This window comes from Pleurodeles waltl, chromosome 9, assembly GCF_031143425.1.
Source record: "Pleurodeles waltl isolate 20211129_DDA chromosome 9, aPleWal1.hap1.20221129, whole genome shotgun sequence".
NCBI classification, from domain to species: Eukaryota; Metazoa; Chordata; class Amphibia; order Caudata; family Salamandridae; genus Pleurodeles; species Pleurodeles waltl.
In genome coordinates, this window is record NC_090448.1 from 331,618,826 (window position 1) to 331,639,045 (window position 20,220).

Here is a 20,220-nt window from a genome sequence, read left to right on the forward strand (position 1 = left end):
ATAGATACATTTCGAGAACTATCAGACACTAGTCCCCCCACAAGATGTCACATTGCTGCGGTCCTTTTTGGGCATGGCCAGCTGTTCAAGGTACATTCGTGATTTTGCTACAGTAAGTACCTCATTGCAAGACCCAAGCAAACAAAATGCGCAGTTTGAGTGATCCTTTGAATGTGACCAAAATTTCAAAAGAATAAAGCATGCGATTGTAAATGTGACTGAGATTGCCTACTTTGATCCTAAACTGTACACTGAGATTACTGTTGGTACAAACCCGGTGGGTTGGGGGCAGTCCTTATTCAGTATAATGGACATTCACCTGCTCAGAGATACATTGTGGCATACACCATCCAAAGTTTATCTGAATCAGAACTTGCCTATTCCCAGCCGGAAAAAAAAAAGTCTGGTTGTGGTGTGGGCCTGTGAAAACTTTCATGTGTTTCTGTATGGAAAACACTTACCAATTGTTACAGACCATCAAGAGATGCTCACCATGTTCAGAAATCCCAAACCCAAGCTGCCCCCTCTCATTGAGAGGTGGGTTATTGCGTTTACAAGAGCACAACTATACAATTGTGTATAAGCTAGGCAAAAAACAAAACACTGGAGACTATTTCTCATGAGTGCCACTACAGCGACTCAGCTCAACATTGAAAACTACTGAAGAATACATTAACTTCACTGTAAAGTCCAGCATGCTAGCAGCCCTATCCATCGAGAAAGATAGATAGTCACCGCTACAAATGCAGATAGACATGCTTGCCCTTAAAAACATAATTTCAGCGCTGTCATGGACAGTGTTGAATTTCAAAAGTATTGAAATGTACAAGATTAACTGTTTGTCACGAAGGAAGGCAATGTGCTAAGAGGCTCCAGGATTGTCATACCAGAGAGTCTGAGACAGCAAATTATTGAACTCACTTATGAAGGACATTGTGGCAAAAGAGCCCTGAGTGATCGATTGTGGTTCCCTCGCTTGGGTGAAAGAGATGAGCAAGAGTTAAAGGAGTGTCATTCATGCAATTGCCTCTCCCCAAAAGTGACCCAACATCCACTAACCATGTCTGATCTTCTTGTACATGCGTGGGAAAGAGTGGCCGTGGATTTCTTTGGGCCCCTCACGAACGGACACCATTCAGTGGTAGTCATTGCAGAGTATTCCTGTATTCCTCTGATAGAGGATATGCCGTCAACAACTCGTGACTGACATTGAGCGGCTGGACGGCATAGTTGCATTGTGGGGCATACCTGACACACTTAAGTCTGACAGTGATCACCATTCAATAGCAAAGAGTTTCTAACTAACTCAGTGTCAAGCATCAGAAAAGTACACCATGGTGGCCTCAGGCTAATGGTGTTGTAGAACATTTTATTGGAACCCTGAATGGAGTGATACATCTTGCATCGATAAAAGGAATTGAACTTAGTCAAGCATTATGTCAAGCCCTCCGTGCTTATCATTTGACAACTCATTCTACCACCGGTGAAAGTCCTGCCACCTTGATGTTCGGAAGAGCTATGTGAACCAAACTACCCCAGTGCACCACTAAATGGACTCATTGCGATGAAGAGGTCCTTGCTGCTGACACTGCTCGAACGTGTCAAATGAAGGCATATGCTGATCTACGCCAGCGAGCAGTGGATATTATTTTCAATGAAGGTGACAGAGTTAATGTCAAACATAAATAGAAGCAAAAAACAGATCCTCTGTTTGATGTTGAGCCTCTGAAAGTTGTGACGCACAAAGGACAAATGATAACAGTGCAACGTTAGAACAAATCCATCGCAGGGGACTTGTCACATTTCAGACACCTGTCTCGACTATCTTCAGTCCCTGTAATCCCAGATGAGGTAGCTTCATCTGAAGGCTCAGATCAGACTCTAGACCCTACACCCTCGGTGTCCATTCCAGGTACAGTCAAACTACCTCGTATCACGTGGTTTGGCTGAACTACGTGAGCACCTCGACGATTGATTGAAGAAATATAATGCCTTTTTATGTAACAAGGGGGGAGATATAGTACTTTGAGCACTAGGATCCTGCATCCTGGGTGGACTCTATGAATGAATTATATAATCTGGTGGTTCCCAACCTGTGGTCCAGGGACTCCTGGGGGTCCTCAAATCCTTATCATGGGGTCCATGACTGCTTAGAAAATGAACAGATTAAATAAGTGTGGATACATTAAGTGGCTAAATGTACAATTGAACATTTTAAAATGTACTGTAAATGTAAAGGGATTTGAAATTGGAGGCTAAAAATTAAATTAGTATCCTCAAATTGATTCGTGGAGCAGTGCAGGTGCATCAAACAGAATATAGTATGGGTGATGTATGGCTTCAAATGAATTTAGAAAATTAACCTTCCTATTAAATGTAAACTTTTTTTATTTGTTTGCAAATAAAATGTGTTATCATTTGTTATTGTGTTTGACAGAATGCTTGTTTCCGTATTTTGTGTGTTTTGGTTTCCAGTTCAAATCATCCACAATGTATAGGTCTGGGGCCCTGGCTTCCAATATTGACTGAGTGGGGCGGGGTCTGCAGATTCCAATAAGGATTCAGTGGTGGGTGGGGGGGGACCCCGGGCTCCAATGATATTGTGGAGGTATACAGATGTCAAAAGGTTGGGAACCACTGATGTAATCAGTTGGGAGGTTTTAACCCCTTTGCTGCCAGGCCTTTCCCCCATCAGGTGGCAGGCCTTTTTTTTGGCTATTTGGGGCAGTTCGCACTTAGGCCCTCATAACTTTTTGTCCACATAAGCTACCCATGCCAAATTCGCGTCCTTTTTTCCCCAGCATCCTAGGGATTGCATAGGCACCCAGAGTTTGTGGGTTCCCCTGGAAGAGACCAAGAAATAAGCCAAAATACAGTGAAAATTTCGTTTTTCTTTATAAAAAAAAAAAAAAATGGGGAAAAGGGCTGCAGAAGAAAGCTTGTGGTTTTTCCCCCCCCTGAAAACGGCATCCACAAAGGGTTTGCGGTGCTAAAATCATAATCTTCCCAGCTTTCAGGAACAGGCAGACTTGAATCAGAAACCCACATTTTTCAACACAATTGTGACATTTTACTGGGACATACCCCATTTTTACTATTTTTTTGTGCTTTTAGCCTCCTTCCAGTTAGTGACAGAAATGGGTGTGAAACCAATGCTGGATCCCGGACAGCTAAGCATTTCTAAAAAAGCAGACGCAATTCTTAATTCAGGAAGGGTCATTTGTGTAGATCCTACAAGGTTTTCCTACAAAAAATAACAGCTGGAAAAAATAATATTGAAATTGAGGTGAAAAAAACAGCCCATTTTTCTCCACATTTTACTCTAACATTTTCCTACTATGTCAGATTTTCAAAAGCAATATACTTTTACGTCAGCTGGACTCTTCTGGTTGTAGGATATATGGGGCTTGTAGGTTCATCAAGAACTCTAGGTACCCAGAGCAAAAAAAGGAGCTGCACCTTGAAATGGGTTTTCCTTGTATATTGGGTATACAGCAATTCATTTGGTGAAATATAAAGAGTGAAAAATAGGTATCAAGAAAACCTTTGTATTTCCAAAATTGGCACAAGATAAGGTGTTGATAAGCAGTGGTTATTTGCACATCTCTGAATTCCAGGGTCACCAAGTAAAATTTATACATGTTTTAAATTAATTTATTTTTCCAGAGTTGGAGGTGAATGACATGCAGCATCATGAAGAAAAGTTAAACAAGCACTTCCTGTACCTCTGATCCCCAGTGTATAATTCATTTATGGTCAAATGGCAGATGTGGATTTACGCTGACAAGCCCACAGGACTGCTCATCATGGGAAATTTTGTTAAAGGCAGCTCAAGTAAGGAATCACACTTCACTGTTAGACATTGCGAGAAACATGGAAAGCAAAACGGTTCCCCAAGTATTTAACCACGGAAGTGCAGGAGTCTGTTTACTATGAAGAGAGATTTACAGACTATTAAGTAAAAAGCTAAAGCAAGTGTCAGTGATTATGCTGGAACGAGTGAGTGCACAAGTAAAATGCTTAAGCAGAAGAACATCATTAAAGTCAAACGTCTATGCTGACAAATGTATATTTTGTGGAAAGATAAAATGCTACACGGGAACATCAACACATGAGAAATTAATCAAGGCCACTGAGCTTGGAGTTGACAAAAGGTTTCAAGAGTTTGCACCCATTAATTGTGTTTCTAAGATCTTAGCAGTTTGTAGTAAGGACAAAGTGACTGCAGAAGCCCGTTATCATGCATCTTGTTATAAGAACTATACTAGGGTTAAAGCAAAGGAGGAAGATCATGCATTTAGCATTCAAACCGATGATCACTTCAAAAATATAGGATGAAGCTTATGATGAACTATTTTAATACATTAGAACTGGTATTATTCCTAACAAAGAGGTAGTAAGTGTGACGACTCTCACTGAAAAGCTTGAAACACTCATGACACTCAGAGGAATACAGGGAATAGACGAATCAACCAAGAAGCATATTAGAAGAAAATGTGACTCAGAGTTCAGTGACAGCTTCCACATATTCCCAGACAACCAAGGTAAGTTGTTGGCCCAACCTGATAGCGTCATGCTACAGGAATTTGTAAGAGAAAACCATAGTTTGAAAAGAGAATTCAGTTTTTAAAGATGAAGGCAACAGACATGAACAAGATCATTGCTCAACATCATCACACATAAGAACATTGATTAAAACAAACTTGACATAAACACAATGGCCATATCATCCATCAGACATTGCTAAACATTCATTTACAGTGCCTGATTACCTAAATTGGTTCCTATTAGGACTTCTGACTGGAGATCCAGAAAACACAAAGCTGTCCAAAAGGGTAGCCTTAATTATGCAGTCACAACATTATATATGCAGTCACAAATGGCCAGCAGAATCACCCCAAGCGATTGTTGCTCCAATAGCTGTAAAATCACAGACAGGCAATGTTGAAATAATTCTCAATCTAAACAGACTTGGTCATGGGATTTCATACTCACAACTGGAAGAAAATGATACCGCCTTGTGTCTTCAGAAACTTGCGGCTACCTTAAATTCAGCCTCATGTCTTCACTAATTTTAGCACGGGATAAAACTGATAAGCTGAAGGAGACTTACTGGTAAGGGGATGACTCGCCGAGTCAACGGTATAGCTGTGCAGCCCAAGCTGTTTGGACCACAACCTTTTAAATCTCCTCTTCCAAGCCTATATAATACAGCGACGATCATGTCGCCCCACTACGTCCTTTATATTCTTCCACGTTTTACTTTCCATATTTCTTGCAATTTCTAAAAGTGGAGTGTGATTCCTTACTCAAGCTGCCTCTAACAAAGTTTTCCATGATGAATAGTCTTGCAAAGATATTACCAAGTTGGACAGGATTTAACATCAGTACTAGGGACCTAGTTAGTGTATCACAGGTTTCCACTGGCCACTTGCCCACAATTAAAGCCGCTGCAACCAAGCTGACAACTGTTTCTGAAATTTTTAAACAGTCAGAGCTGATAAGGGAATCACTGCATTTGGCGAAAATTGTAGTGATCAGGTTCAAGCTCTCCACGCAAAGCAACTGAGATGGTGTGGAAGCTTAAAGCAACGTATGACAAAATTATTCTTCAAATGGGCACCTTACACACCATGAGATTGTGTTTTTGTTCTCATGACATACATTGCCTATGTAAGATGTGATGGCTAATATTTGAAATTGTAAGTGAAAATGATGCATGTAATCCATATATTAATATGGGGAAATACAGTGACGTTTTATTGTTATTTAAAGACTGTATTGTTATTACAATTAATAATCATAATTATTTTTTAATTATAGTGGATTTAACCAGTCTGGTGGAATTAGATTTATTTTTCCACATACTATGAGTAATTTGTTTATTATCAAAAATTTGAAAACCATCATTGTTTTGGCTATGGCTACTAATCCAATAATATCAGACAAAAGGCAAAGACTGATCACTTGCTATCGCATATTTTCAATCTCTAGGCATCCATACCTTGCAAAAAAAGCATTTTATAACCCATCCACCTGAGTGGTACCAATGGCCGAAATTTGGGGTCCTGGCTCATGACCTACTGGTATCAGAGGTGTGGCTGTTACCCACTTTAGTGTTGGCACCATGTAAGGCAGATGTGGCAGAGCACAACAGTGGGTAGCCTGGATTCTGAACCACTGGGTCTGATGGCCTCTTGGTCCACATAAAGGAAAGGGAAATTGAATACTTGTACCTGAGTGTGATAGGTTCTGGGGTTTTGGGGATAGACTGGGAACACCGTAGGCCTGAGAAAAGGGATGATGCCCCCTACCCCCTTGAAATTAGAAGAACCAGAGAAACTGTTAGTGAAACACCTCACAGTGCCGTCTTACACCTCTTAGTCCACCTGTGTATATACTTGTCAATGCTGTTTTCTTTACCAAATGTTTTCTCATTTCTTTTACTGACTACAAAATTACATTCTTGTTTTCTTTTGTTTGACAGCTGGAGATCGAGAACCTGCTGGTACAGTAGATGCAGGTAAACATTTATAAGGCATCAAAGGTCAAGTTTTTTTATGGACGTATGCACTGTGTTTTGAGTTATTAATAAAATAAGTATGTGCATGTTTTTCGTCTAAGTTGAGTCTCTTTATTTAAAGTGCATTCACACAGTATGTTCAAGCATTATATAATAAACCAAAAGTTAGGGTGAAAAGTATTCAAGGGATGAGCAGCTGAAAGTTCATACACTCCATTTCTTTAGCAGTATCACATTAAATGGAGATCAGACAGTTGGTTTGAATGGTCACTTTTCTTACAATCGAATAGAAACTGACTAGTTCCAGCTTTGCAACAGATTTACTGTTTTAGAAACCAAGAACATAAGCCAGGTTGTCAGTCAGCTGCCACCCAAGTAGCTATCCCTATAACCAGTCATAGAGGAGTAGGTCAACCACTGATATGTTGATGTAGGTGAAAAAAACATTGGCTAAACTCTCAGTACCAACATTCTTTTATCAAATACGGATATATCCTGAGATTATTAAAGGCTGTTAATGCACACCCTGTTAGAAGATGTTGGAGATACTGTCTTTTTAGATCGTGTAAATCTATCCTTTTCCTGGAGTGTGTTAAACATTATTCAAATTCTGGATACTTAGCAGATGTGCACGTGCTTTTCAAAATCCACTTCCAAGCTTAGGTTTGAACGAATCACTGACTCAACTGGAACACATCTGTGTATAACCTGTTTATCCTTCATTGTCCTAATATCCTAGGGCATGTCTGCTGCTTTTCCCTCAAGGTATACGGTAAGCCATTTGACACCCCTTCCAAGCTACTGTGCACTTATGATTAGCAATCACATTCTTAAGTTAAAATATGTAAACTGGGAATTTAGTCGTTTTGAATCCACACTTCGGGAGGCTTACAGGTGTCTGAAAGGTCAGGCATAAAGTGCTTTAAACGTGATGAAAATAGGCATTTTTTAAAAATATACAGGAATTGAAGTATATCATTCCTTAACAGGGCTGATCGAAATAGACCAAAATCACACATATTAGCAATGTGTTTAATTTCTCTTTAATGAGGGACTGTGCCTTTAAAAGATATAGAATGTCTGACTAGAACTATACACAGACATCTGGATATACAATGTACAGAAGCTGTTAGCAACATCACGAAGCATTAAGTATTTTTGTTGGCGAAATAAAACACTTTTTGGAGCTTTCTTGTTTGAGACAATCAGAAATTTGCGTATACTCTGATGGGAGGTGCTTTTTCATATGGGCAAAATGTATCTAGTTTCCATTCAAGCAAAACAAGCAGCTTCTGGTGTCATTCCTTCCTTCATACAATCAGTGTGCCTTTGAGCATAAGTGACCATACTCCTCTCTCCTTATTAAGATCTCCCAGTTTAGTGCTCTAGCAAGTTCACTTCTTCAGCCTTTTTCAGCTTTGTCTTTTTACCCAAATGGTCCTAACGGGAAACAACTGTGTTCATCATCATCAAGATTGTATAGTATCAGAAACCTTCCAAGACAAGCTAAACAAATATGTTTTTAAAACTTTCTGAAAAGGTAGAAACTGATAAGGTTGCCTCAGCTCATCAGACAAGGCATACCACAAGTTACTCACAAGTACCAGAAAAGATTTACCTCTGTCTTTTTCCTGACAAATGTAGATAGGGCCAAAATATTGGCTTGCTCGTCTCCGCATCTTATTGGTCCCATAGGGGAGGTCAAATATATTGGGTATTTCAGAACAATTCCAATAATGACTTTACAAGTTAAGTGCCTTAAATTGAATTCTAACCTCTACAAACAACCAGTGACTTTTTTGGCAACATGATCAAATGTGTGAACCCTGGTAAATCAACAACCACTATAACCTCTGAATTATTATACACTTGCAACTTATTCATGTTGGTATCAGAAGTCATTGTCCCTAAAGGGTTAGCTTAGACTTTAGAACCTATCACTGCTCTGTCAATTGTGAGTGTATATTTTTGGGATAAGTAATGCTCAATCTTGAGAAGCATCTTTAGTTGGAGGACCGAATTATGATATGTTTGAGGCAGGTGTGGCTGTAGATACACATGCTGTGTGCATACTTCTGCTATCTCTAGTGTTGGGCCCAGAGATGTGCGAGTTGTTTTTCTTTGAAGAAGTCTTTTCAGTCAAGAGGTAGGGTCACGAGGTAGGGTACGTTCTCCTGGTAATAATGCGCATGGGCATCGACTCCACTGTTAGATTGCTTTTCTTTCCACGGGTTTTTGCATGTGCTCTGGGTCAACACTGTTGCTGTGCTCTTTTCGGTTCATGGTACCTCCCTCCTCGTTGGTATATTTTTCGATTGCGTTTCTCTTTTACCTTGCGCGTCGATGTTCTACTCGATTTCACAAGCTGGGCATATATGGACGGTGGCCAACTACCTTTTCCGTCACGTCTCTCAAGAATGCTCCCACTGGTGATGGAACAGATGCCTTTCCATTATTGTTCTCACTGCCACATGAAGTACCACCCCATTCCCCCAGACCGACTTACATCAGGTCTGCACCCTCTGCCTGTCGCTATAACACAGTGAAGCCGACTGCAACACTTTCCTCTTCAAGCAAACTCTTTGCGACCCTCGTGAAAGTCAGCTCAAGATGTCACAGAGAAGCATGAAAGAAATACCAGACCTTTTCAGTCTCAGTGACAGAGGGAGAACAACACCCTCAGCAATTGGCTGCAGAGGAAGAGGCTTTCTACATCAAGGGCAGCTCTGGCTCCAACCTGGATATCAATCTGGAGGTATAGGACCTCCCTCTGACTCAACAATCTTTGAGTATATCCGTCCCCCCTCTGCACCATTCAGTACAGCCTTCAGCTAAAAAACAAGCAGCCACCTCTGGAACAGAGGTTCAACACTGTCTTCTGGCCACGTTCGGCACCCAGCAACTGGTTCGGCTGCTCCGCCTAGCTCAGACCTGAAAATACTTTTCAAGCCATGTGCTTTGGCTCCAGCAGCTTCAACATTGGACCACCCCTCTGCATCATGCTGACCCTCTGCAGCAAGCTAATAAAGAGCACAGCCAGCCACTGCTTCAACACCTAGCATATCTTCGGCACCAGGACAAATAGATTTTGAATCTGACATTTTGAAGCCAACTTCAAGACCATTTTCCAGTGCACCTGTCGAGCCCATCCTTCATTGACTGCAAGAACAGCTGAAATCAAGACAAAAACAAATTGTCATAAATCCTCATATGGGCTGCATCCTTTCATGCCCTTCGCATGCTGCTGTTCCACCAACAAAGAAACAGTTATCATTCCAAGAAGCCTTGGACATTCCAATTTCTGTGAAAACACGCAAGAAGGCTGATAAGGCTACAAGCTCTTTACCTCTCGTGCTGACATCATCTCCACCCATTCCACCTCCTTTGCCTTCTCCCCACACCCCCATTCTCCAGCAGACCTACTTGACATTTCTCCCCAGGGGTGTCCACATTCCATCTCAGCCAGCCATGGTTTGGAGAAGGACACTTTAGGCATCCCTCCACCGGGTACTTGTGGGCTATCACACATACCTACCAGGTGACAAAGACCCTGATCTCTATCCTGCCCACGCCTACCCTCCTGATGACTCTGCATCATAGCAGGAACTTATCGTTAGGGCTGCTTCCTTCCATCAAGTAGAACTTCATAAGGATCCCTTAGAGGAGGACTTCTTTTTTAAAACTTTCTTCCACTTTTCACGCCACCCATTACCTACCAGAGCTCAATTAGATTACCACAGACCTATTTAAAAACCCTGTTAGAGCTTCTGTTATAACGCCCAGAGTGGACAAAAAATATAAGGCCTCTCCATCTGACCCCATATATATTTGGGGTCAACTTCCACCATCCCTTAGTCATTACCGTTGCCCGTAAAAGGGCAAACTCTCAGGCCAGAGGAGATGCCCCTCTGCCAGATAAGGAAAGCAAAAGAGTTGATGCAGTGGGGAAAAGTGTTTCAGTGCAATCTGCCAACCATTGGCGTATTGAGAACTCTATGAACCTCCAGGCGACGTATGATCGTGCACACTATAACGAGATAAAGGACCTTCTCCAGTATCTCCCACACGAGCACAGCAAAAGGGTCCAAGAACTTGTCTCAAAGGGCAAGACTATATCCAATACATCAATACCTTGTACCCTGGATTCGGCTGACACAGCAGCAAGGTGGGTCTACACGTGCACTCTCCTACGGAGGCATGCATGATTCTGTATTTCTGGGTTTAAGCCAGAGTTTCATCAAAATGTACTGAAAATGCCATCTGATGGAGAGCATCTTTCTGGCCCTCAGGTAGAACAAACTTCAGAAAAATTAAAAGACACAGATGGCAAAAGCAAAGGGGGACATCAGATCCCTATGGCTCCTTTCACCGCCCCTCCTACCATGAAGGCTCAAAAACAACCTACTTGGACTCCTCCACATCTTATCAGTGTACCCAGGGTCAACACACCTTTCCCAGGGGTTACTTCAAGGGATCCTACTGCAGACGCAAGGGTAGTTCCCTCAAAGGAACTCCACCAGCCACCAAACAGTGACTTCCCTCTTCTGTAGTGTTGGTTCTCATTATCCTAATGAGACTACTGGATTTGGGTGGCAGAATCACCTCAATTGTGGGTACTAAGTACAATTCCAACCCATGTGACTCCTGTCAGCCTAATCAGGGTTTTCCAGCTCAATAGCAGTGCCTCATCTCCACCCAAGAGTGGGGATGATTGTGTCAACCGGGCGCATGATAGAGTGGACTCCTCAGGGAATCGTGGTTGATCAGATCTCATCCCTTTCTCTCAGTTACATTAGTCTCACACAGGCAAAGACCAACAGAAGCAGGGTATAGCTCAATAAGGTTTATTGAAGTAACTGCATCCTAGATAAAATGGCATGCATTGCAATAACTAGGATGATAAAACACACTAAAAGCAAAGTTGTGACAAGGAGAGTGAAACACAAAAATATTCCCACCAAATTGTCACTAGGGATAATATATATGTTTATATTTCCTACCTAGGCTATGTTTAGAGCACAGCTTGAAAAGCCCTAATCGCCCTTCAGGTTTTTCCCCTGGGAAGACTTCATCCCCCATACCTGAGCGAGGAAGCATGTTGTCTAGAAAGACACCATCCTCATAGAGGTCAGGGATTCGGCGGTCTAAGCAAGCAGTCGTGGTCACCTGGCTAGAACCTCCCTCTAACGTGTATGGGACAGATAATAATAAAACAACTGATATTCTAAGAAAGGGTCCCCACGTAAGGATATGTATGTTTCAGTGAATGTTGGAGAAACAGCGTACCACATTTGCCAGCAACTCTATCTGACTGCAGCCTTGAAGAAAGCACAGAGTGAAATGAATGCAGTGCTACGAATGTGATGCTTTCCTAGGCGAAGGAACAACTAGATAGAAAACATAAAACAACACTGCAAGTGTGGCTAATGCTAGATAAATAAAGTGATGTTGAATAAAATGGAACTGGGCTAAAGTGCATGACAGCAGGCCTTGTTCGCTAAAATTACGTGTCTAAAACTTGGCTAAAATAGCTATACAACACTTCCTCCCGATCACAACACCTGTAGGGGGATGTTTACTGGATTTTCTGCCCACATGGCAAATAGTCATCTCAGACAAGTGGGTGTTGGATATTATCCAACACGCGTATTGCCTGGAGTTCACTTCCACAACTCCCAACATTCCACCTTGCCGACACAAGATATCACAAAAACACCAAGCACTACAGAACCCATCTCCAAACATCAGCAAGGTACAGGAATGCACTCAATATATTTCCTAATACCCCCAAAAAATTGAGATCTCTCAAGCCCATTCTGGACCTACATGATCACATCCTTTCAAAGCATTTTCACATGGTAACCCTTCAGGATGTCATCCTGCTGCTTCTGGAAGGCGGCTTTGTCTGCCCTAGACTTAAAGGATGCCCATTTCCACAGTCCAATACACCCGGCACATCGCCAATATCTCAGGTTTGTGGTAGGCGGAAGGCACTATCAGTGTAAAGTCCTTCCGTATCTGGAATATTGGCTTATCAAAAGTGCTACCCATCAACTGTGCCAAAACCACACACAGATCACAATAGATCCACTTCACCAACGAGGGTTCACCATCAATGCCACCAAGTCCCACCTCCAAACCCTACAAATCCAGCCTTACCTAGGAGCTATTCTCAATTGAGAAATAGACCTAGCCTACCCAAACCAAGCAAGGATCCAGTCTTTTTAAACACTCACCCCCTTGTTTCAACCAAATCAGCAGCTTACAGTCAGGACAGTCACGCATCTCTTAGGCGTGATGGCCTCCTTCGTTGCCATAGTACCTCATGCAAGGCTACACAAGTGTCCACTTCAGGAATGTCTAACTCAACAGTGGTCTTAGACAAATGGTCATTGGGAAGATCTGGTGTTGATCATCCTCCGCACTCATCACTCTGTGCAGTGGTGGAACACCAACAACCTCTTACGGTGGTGGCCTTCCCTCGACCTTGTTCTGCAAACCATTGTTTCAAATGACGCATCACTCGTGAGGTGGGTGCATTCTTACAGAACCTCATAGTGCAGGACCTGTGGGAGACCAAATACCTGGGTCTCCACCTCAACTACCTAGAGCTTCTGACTAATAACCTGGTATTGAAAGTATTCCTACCTCACCTGATCGGCAAGGTTGCCCTAGTTTGTACGGCCATTATAACTGCCATGTACTACCTACAGAAACAGGGAGGGGGGGCACTCTCCCCACAACTGTCTCAGCTACCTCAGGCCACATGGCGTCCAGGAATGGACAATGACTTTGGACGCAGCAACAAATCCACGAGTGGGATCTCCACCTGCAAGTCATCCTCTGTTACTTTTGCTTTTGGGGGTTCCCTTAAATAGGTCTGTGTGCAGCCGTGGACATCGCCAAATGCCCAAACTTCACCCCCTGGTCACACCTGCAGTTCAGCGACAATGCACTATGGATGAATTAGTCAGGGACATTTGCCTATGCTTTTCCTCCTGTCCCTCTTCCAATTATGGTTTGCAGGTTCAGGCAAATATTTCTCTTGGTAGCTCCTACATGGGCTCGCCAGCAGTGGCTCACAACTCTTCTTATTTTTTCTGTAGTTTCCCATGAGAATCTCCCCAATAGGCCGGACCTTCTCATGCAGAACCATGGAGAAATCAGACACCCAGGTCACTCAGCCTATCACTTTGGTTCCTGAGGTCAGAGAATTTGGGTACCTGAACCCTCCACCTGAGTGCATGGTCATTCTCCGGGAAGACGGTAGACCTACCACTCGGGCATGCTACACAGCTAAATGGAACAAGTTTGTCCACTATTGTCACTCCAAACGCATTGTCCCTTTGAAGGCTACAGCACAAAACACTGTATGTTACGTCTTTCAATTACAAATCTCTGGCATAGCCTTCATTTCCATAAGATTATATTTGGCTGTGGTAGCTGTCTTTCTTCAAAATAGGCAACACATTTCCTTCTTCAGAATACTAGTAATTAAGGGTTTCATGGAATGTCTTAAGAGTAATTCCTCCACAGGTCCCTCCTGCATCCTCATGGAATATAAAATTGTTCTCACATTGCTCCACTTAATCCCCTTCACACTTGCCCCCTTCAGCTTCTCTCTTAGAAGGTAACATTTTTAATTTCTATTACCTCACTAAGGCATGTGAGCTTCAGACATTAACCTTGGAAGAACCCTTCTTCAACTGCATTGGGATAGGGTTGTCCTATGTACCAACCCCAAATCTCTTCCAAAGATAGTCTCCCATTTCCTTCTCAATCAGTCAATCGACCTACCTGTGTTTTTTCCACACTCTGTTGTGGAATTGCCTCACCATGATTTAAATGTCAAGAGAGCTCTCATGTACTACATTGATAGGACAAAAACATTTAGAAATGCTCAACTTTTTGTTGCTTTCTCCCAACCCCATAAAGGAAGGCTATATCCAAATCGGACATTGCCAGTTGGCTAGTTAAATGTACTCAGACATGCAAAAACTAAAAAACGTTATCTGCTCCTCCTAGAGCACCTTCTACTCAGAAGAAAGGAGCTTCTATGGCATTCTTAGGAAACGTTCCAATAGCTGACATATGTAAAGCAGCTACCTGGTCTACAGCACACACTTTTACTAAACACAACTGTGTGGAAGTTTTAGCACACCAACAGGTGGGTCAAGCAGTACCTACGTATACTTTTCCAAACAATTGCAACACTCACAAGCTAGCCACAACTTTGGAGGAGGACTCCTTTACAGTCTATGCACAGCATGTGTATCTACAGCCGTACATGCCTTGAGCAAAAATGTTATTTACCCTTTAAGCATCAATTTGTGGCATGTAGTGATGTAGATTCACATGCACCCGCCCTCCTTCCTGGTTACTTGTGGCCAATACTGTTTGTTCCCCCATTATATCCTTTTCCTCTTATGTATAGACATTGCTTTACTGATCAATTTGTTTCACACGCCACCCTCACCCGCTGTGTGGGAAAACAATCGAACAATGGATTGATGCCCATGTGCATTATCACCAAGAGTAGGAGTTACCCTAGCTCGTGACCCGAAAGACTTCTTTAAAGAAAAAACAACCTGCACACCTCCGGACCCAACAATAGATGGCAGAAGTATGTAAAGCATGTGAATCTACAGCACTACATGCCATGGACAGATACAGGGTACGTGCCAGTTCGATGACCTGTTTGACTGTAGATATACGTGCTGTGCATACTCCTGCCATCTAGTGTTGGGTCCGGAGTTGTGCAAATTGTTTTTCTTTGAAAGTCTTAAGTCACAAGGTCGAGTGACTCTTCTCTGTGATATTGCACATGGGCATCGACTCCATTGTTAGATTGTTTTATCTCTGCCATCTAGTTCAAACGTGTGTGTGCCTCTGCTCTGTGTTTTAGACTCTGTTATGACTCTTCAGGTTCTTTACTGTCCTTGTCGGTATTGTTTTCAATCGTACTTTTCCACTTCTGTGTTCCTCTAGAATTTTGTCGGTTCTGGCTCCTTCGACTGACCACTCCTGGGGGCGCTGCTCAGTTCGGCCCTTCCTTCCCTTGTGACACCGACCAGAGGATGCATTTCTGATGAAACATAAACCCCACATTTTGCCCGCGTTGCCATGCAAAATACCCACACACCGATCAACACCTCATATACAACCTCTGCCTTTTACTGGACCATAAAGAGAGGGACTGCAATGTCTACAAATCGTTCCATTCCAAGAAGAACCTTCGGGACTGAAGGGCTCGTCTGCTCGAAATGTCGCAAACGACCTTGGATGACACTCCTGAACTGTTCAACAAAGAACATGCGCAGGAATAGCTGACCGCCAAAGAAGAGGAGGCCTTCTTGATCGAAGATGACTCCGATGTCAAGATGAGCCTCGAAATGCAGAAGATACCATCCGCCCAGTGTGTGAACACTGTGGCCCTGGCTCCAACACACAAACACTCTAAACACTAACACTCCCCCACTTCCACTATCTGAGGTGGCTGGACCACCACTGCCTTCTGGCCATGGTCGGATCCGAAAGACGCTATCGGCCTCCCCACCGTTAGGCCTGGTGCCAAAGATCACCTTAGAGGACAAGTCTTTGGTATTGACCTCCACCTCGTTGGACCAAGAGCATTTATCAAGCATAGATTTGAACCTCTGTGAGACCCAGCAGCCAACTCCATCGACATTGGCTCTGACAAAGCCTCATCCAGCCAAGCCTAAACTTTTGACACTGAAAGCTGTGATGCCGAAAGACTCCACACAGTCTTTGGCTTCTACTTCTCCTGTCAAGCCTATCCTTGGAGAAACTGGACATTCGACAGAAGAAGATTCAGATTCAGGTGGCGACTGGAAGCATCATTGCTACTCCTTCCTCTCTTTAACCTTTGTACAGAAGTTGACTTTTGAGGCAGCACTAGACCTCCACCTTCCTGCCAGGAAGAAGACTAAAGACCAGACCAACAGCCCTGCTTACCATCCTCCTCCAATGCCACCTCCTCCACTGCCATCACCTCTGCCTTCGTTCCTCCTCATTCTCCTCCCCCAGTGTCTCCTACACATGACCCACTTACTTTCTCACCACAAGGGCCGTCAGTCGGACAGAGTTGGGTTGGGGGGGCATCAGGTGATCCTGACCTTTGGGCCATGTACGACACTGATCCTACCACCTCAAACAATCCTGAACTATACCCAGCTTGTCCCTCCCCTCCTGAGAATACCACTTCCTTCCAGCAGGTTATTGCTAGGGCAGCAGCCTTTCATAATGTTGAGCTACCCAAAGAACCCCTAGAACAGGACTTTCCTTTTGACACCCTTGCTTCCATACACAGGGATACACAGTTTTTGCCCTTGTTACCTGGCATGATGAGGACATTTTCAAGGAGCCAGTCGTAGCACTGGGCATCACCGCTTGGGTGGACAAAAAATATAAAGCTGCACCTTCTGATCCCTTGTTCCTCTCGAGTTAAGTACAACCTGATTCCATTGTTGCAGTCACTGCATGTAAGAGGGCAAACAGGGTACTGGGGATACCCCCCTCCCTGAAAAGGAGAGCAAATGTATAGATGGTTGCTGCACAAGCCACCAACCTTTGGCGTATTGCCAATTTTCAGGCCCTATTAGCCTGTAGAGCCCATTGGGACAAGATTGAGGAACTCTTGCAGTACCTCCTAGAAGAGCATAGGAAAAGTGGTCAGCAGATTGTCACTGAGGGACAAGATTTAACAAACAACTCCATCCGCTGTGCACTCGATGCAGCAGAAATTGCAGCTAGAGGCATTAATACCAGAGTCATCCTTAACAGAGACATGCATGGCTAAGGTGTTCTGGGTTCAAACAGAAGTCCAGCAGGTAGTATTAAATATGCCTTTCAATAAGGAGCACTTTTTTGGACCACAGGTAGATTCTACCCTCAACAAAATGAAAAAGGACACTGACACAGCCAAGGTAAACTTCCAGGGGCTCCTTTTGTTGCCAAGGCTAGAATTGCATATAAATCCACCTTCCCAGATGCCACCACTTCCCAACAGAATCAACTGTAGTCTGCCTACACCAAGGGTTATTATTGAGGCTTCTTCAGGGGCAGTAGCAACAAGGATAGGGGCAGAGGTGCCTTCCGCATGCGGAGCAACACCCACTGCAAAGCAGTGGCTACCCAAACTTCCCACCCCCTGACTGTACAACACCTGTCGGGGGCAGACTAAAGTGCTTTCACCCTGTCTGGAATACCTTCACCACAGACAAATGGATACTAGCCATTATCTAACATGGCTACTGTCGGAAGCACAATACCACACCGGCCAATATTCCACCTCTCACTCAAAGGTTTTCACAGGAACATCAGACACTTCTCAAGTAAGAAGTCCAAGCCTTTCCTCTCAAAGGGGCCATGAAACCCGTACTTCTTGATTCCTAAACCAATCTTAGATCTCAGACCTCTAAACAAGTGCATCCCATCAAACCACTTCCATATGGTCACTGTACATGATGTCATTCTGCTTCTCCAACAGAGACTTTATGATGACACTAGACCTAAAAGATGCCTATTTCTATATACCAATACATCTTGCTCACTGCAAATACTTAAGATTTGTCATAGCAGGTAATTTGGGGCGATTACTGCACCTTAAGTGTTCACAGAATGGCTGTCAGTGGTTGCAGTACAAAATGTCCATGTGTTTCCCTACCAGGACAATTGGCTTATTAAAGCCAGTACTCAGATGACAATAGATCTTCTTCATAGCTTAGGCTTTACTATCAACATCCACAAGTCTCACCCACAGTCACTACAGGTTCAACCATATTTCGGAGCAATCTTAAATACACAGTTAGGTTTAGCCTACCCCGATTCCGCTCAAATTCAAATCTTTCAGACAACTCTGCCCTGGTTCCAGCCAAACCAAACACTCACAGTAAGGGCATTCATGTGACTACTAGAAAGGATTGCGTCTTGCATTGCCATAGTTCCCCACGCAAGACTAACATGTCCTCGGCAGCAATGTCTAGCTAGCCTATGGTCTCAGGGTCACCTGAAAGATCTGATGTTGCTAGACCGCCACACTCACTGTTCTCTGAAGTGGTGGAACACCAACAATCTGTTAAGGGGGCAGCTTTTTCTGATCCCTGTTCCTCACATTACTCTCACCACAGACGCAGCACAGACTGGTTGGGGTGCCCACTTATAAGACTTGACAGTACAAGGTCTTTGGGATGCCAGCTATCGATCTCTATACATCAACTACCTGGAGCCTCAGGCGGTCTACCTGGCACCTAAAGCTTTCCTCCTCACCTGTCTCACAAGGTTGTCCCATTCCGGACAGACAATATGACAGACATGTATTGTTGGCCGAACACCTTCTGGTAACAGACAACGTCTTTGCAGACCTGCTCAGCAGAGCAGCAACAATCCACCAATAGGAACACCCCCACCAGTTTTTCTTCCATACTTTCAAAAGTGGGTGTTCCCTCAATTCGACCTGTTTGCCAGATCAGACAATGCAAAATGCCCAAACTTCGCCACCAAGTACCCACACCCACTAGCCAAGGGCAACACACTATGAATGAGTTGGTCAGGGATATTGGCCTATGCTTTTCCACCTCTCCCTCTCATTCCATTTCTGGTTCAGAAGCTCAGGCAAATGTCTCTCACTATGATTCTTGCACCTTTCTCCTGCACATGTCAGCCCTGTTTCACAGCACTGCTAGATCTGTCAGTAGTTCCTCACGAGAAGTTCCCAGTTGGCTGGACCTTCTCACTTGAAATCAAGGACAAATCAGACACCCAGACCCCAAAACACTCAAAGTAGCAATTTAGCTCCTGTAGTCATAGAATTTGGCTACCTTGGCTTGCCACCAGAATGTATGGACATTCTCAAGGAAGCATGCAGACTCCCCACCACAGCCTATTCCACAGGAAAATGAGATTATTTTGTCAATCTAAACAAAAGGAGCCCATGAAAGCCACCATGCAAGATATTGTCTGCTACCTGCTTTATTTGCAGAGGGCAAATTTAGCTTACTCTTCTATATGATTACACCTCACTTCAGTGACTGCCTATCTCCAGACTAGACAACAGCTCTAACTGTTCAAAATTCCAGTCATCAAGGCTTTTGTGGAAGGACTCAAGGGAGTTATCCCACCTCAGGTTCCTCCAGCACACTCCTAGATCCTTAACAGTGTTCTCACTAGACTCGGCTCCCCCATGTGAGCCTAGTCACTCATGCCCACTGCAGCTTCTTTCATAGAAAGTGGCATTCTTAGTCACCATTACCTTACTCAGGCATGTTAGTGAGCTCCAGCCTTTAACCTTAGAAGAATCTTTCTTCCAAATACATAGAGGCAAAGTGGTTCTTCGTACTAACCCTAAATTCCTACAACTTCACCTCGATCAGTCAATTGAGCCCCAAGTTTATTTCCCGCGCCTAGATTCTGTTGTGGAAAGATCTCTTTGTACCCAGGATGTCAAAAGAGCACTCACGTTCTACTTTGATAACTAAAATTTTCAGGAAAACTAAATAGCTCTCTGTAGCCTTTTCTCTACTTCATAAAGGAAACCCAGTATCTATAGCCACACATGCCATCGAATGGATTTTTACTTACCCTGTAAGCATCTGTTCGTGGCATGTAGTGCTGTAGATTCACATGCGCCCTCCCTCCTCCCCAGTTACCTGTGTCCGTTGTAGCTCCATTATATATTT

General features: G+C 43.5%; 1 protein-coding gene across 4 annotated transcripts in view; it reads left to right on the top strand.

Annotated features, from left to right (window-relative positions):
• The window catches only part of MST1 (macrophage stimulating 1), a 355,392-nt gene that overhangs the window by 227,930 nt on the left and 107,242 nt on the right, over window positions 1–20,220 (top strand). For all 4 annotated transcript variants that reach the window (XM_069206862.1, XM_069206864.1, XM_069206865.1 and 1 more), the window contains one exon: window positions 6,488–6,523. In XM_069206862.1, the coding sequence (XP_069062963.1) occupies window positions 6,488–6,523 (36 nt within the window). The remainder of the gene's footprint in view (window positions 1–6,487; window positions 6,524–20,220) is intronic.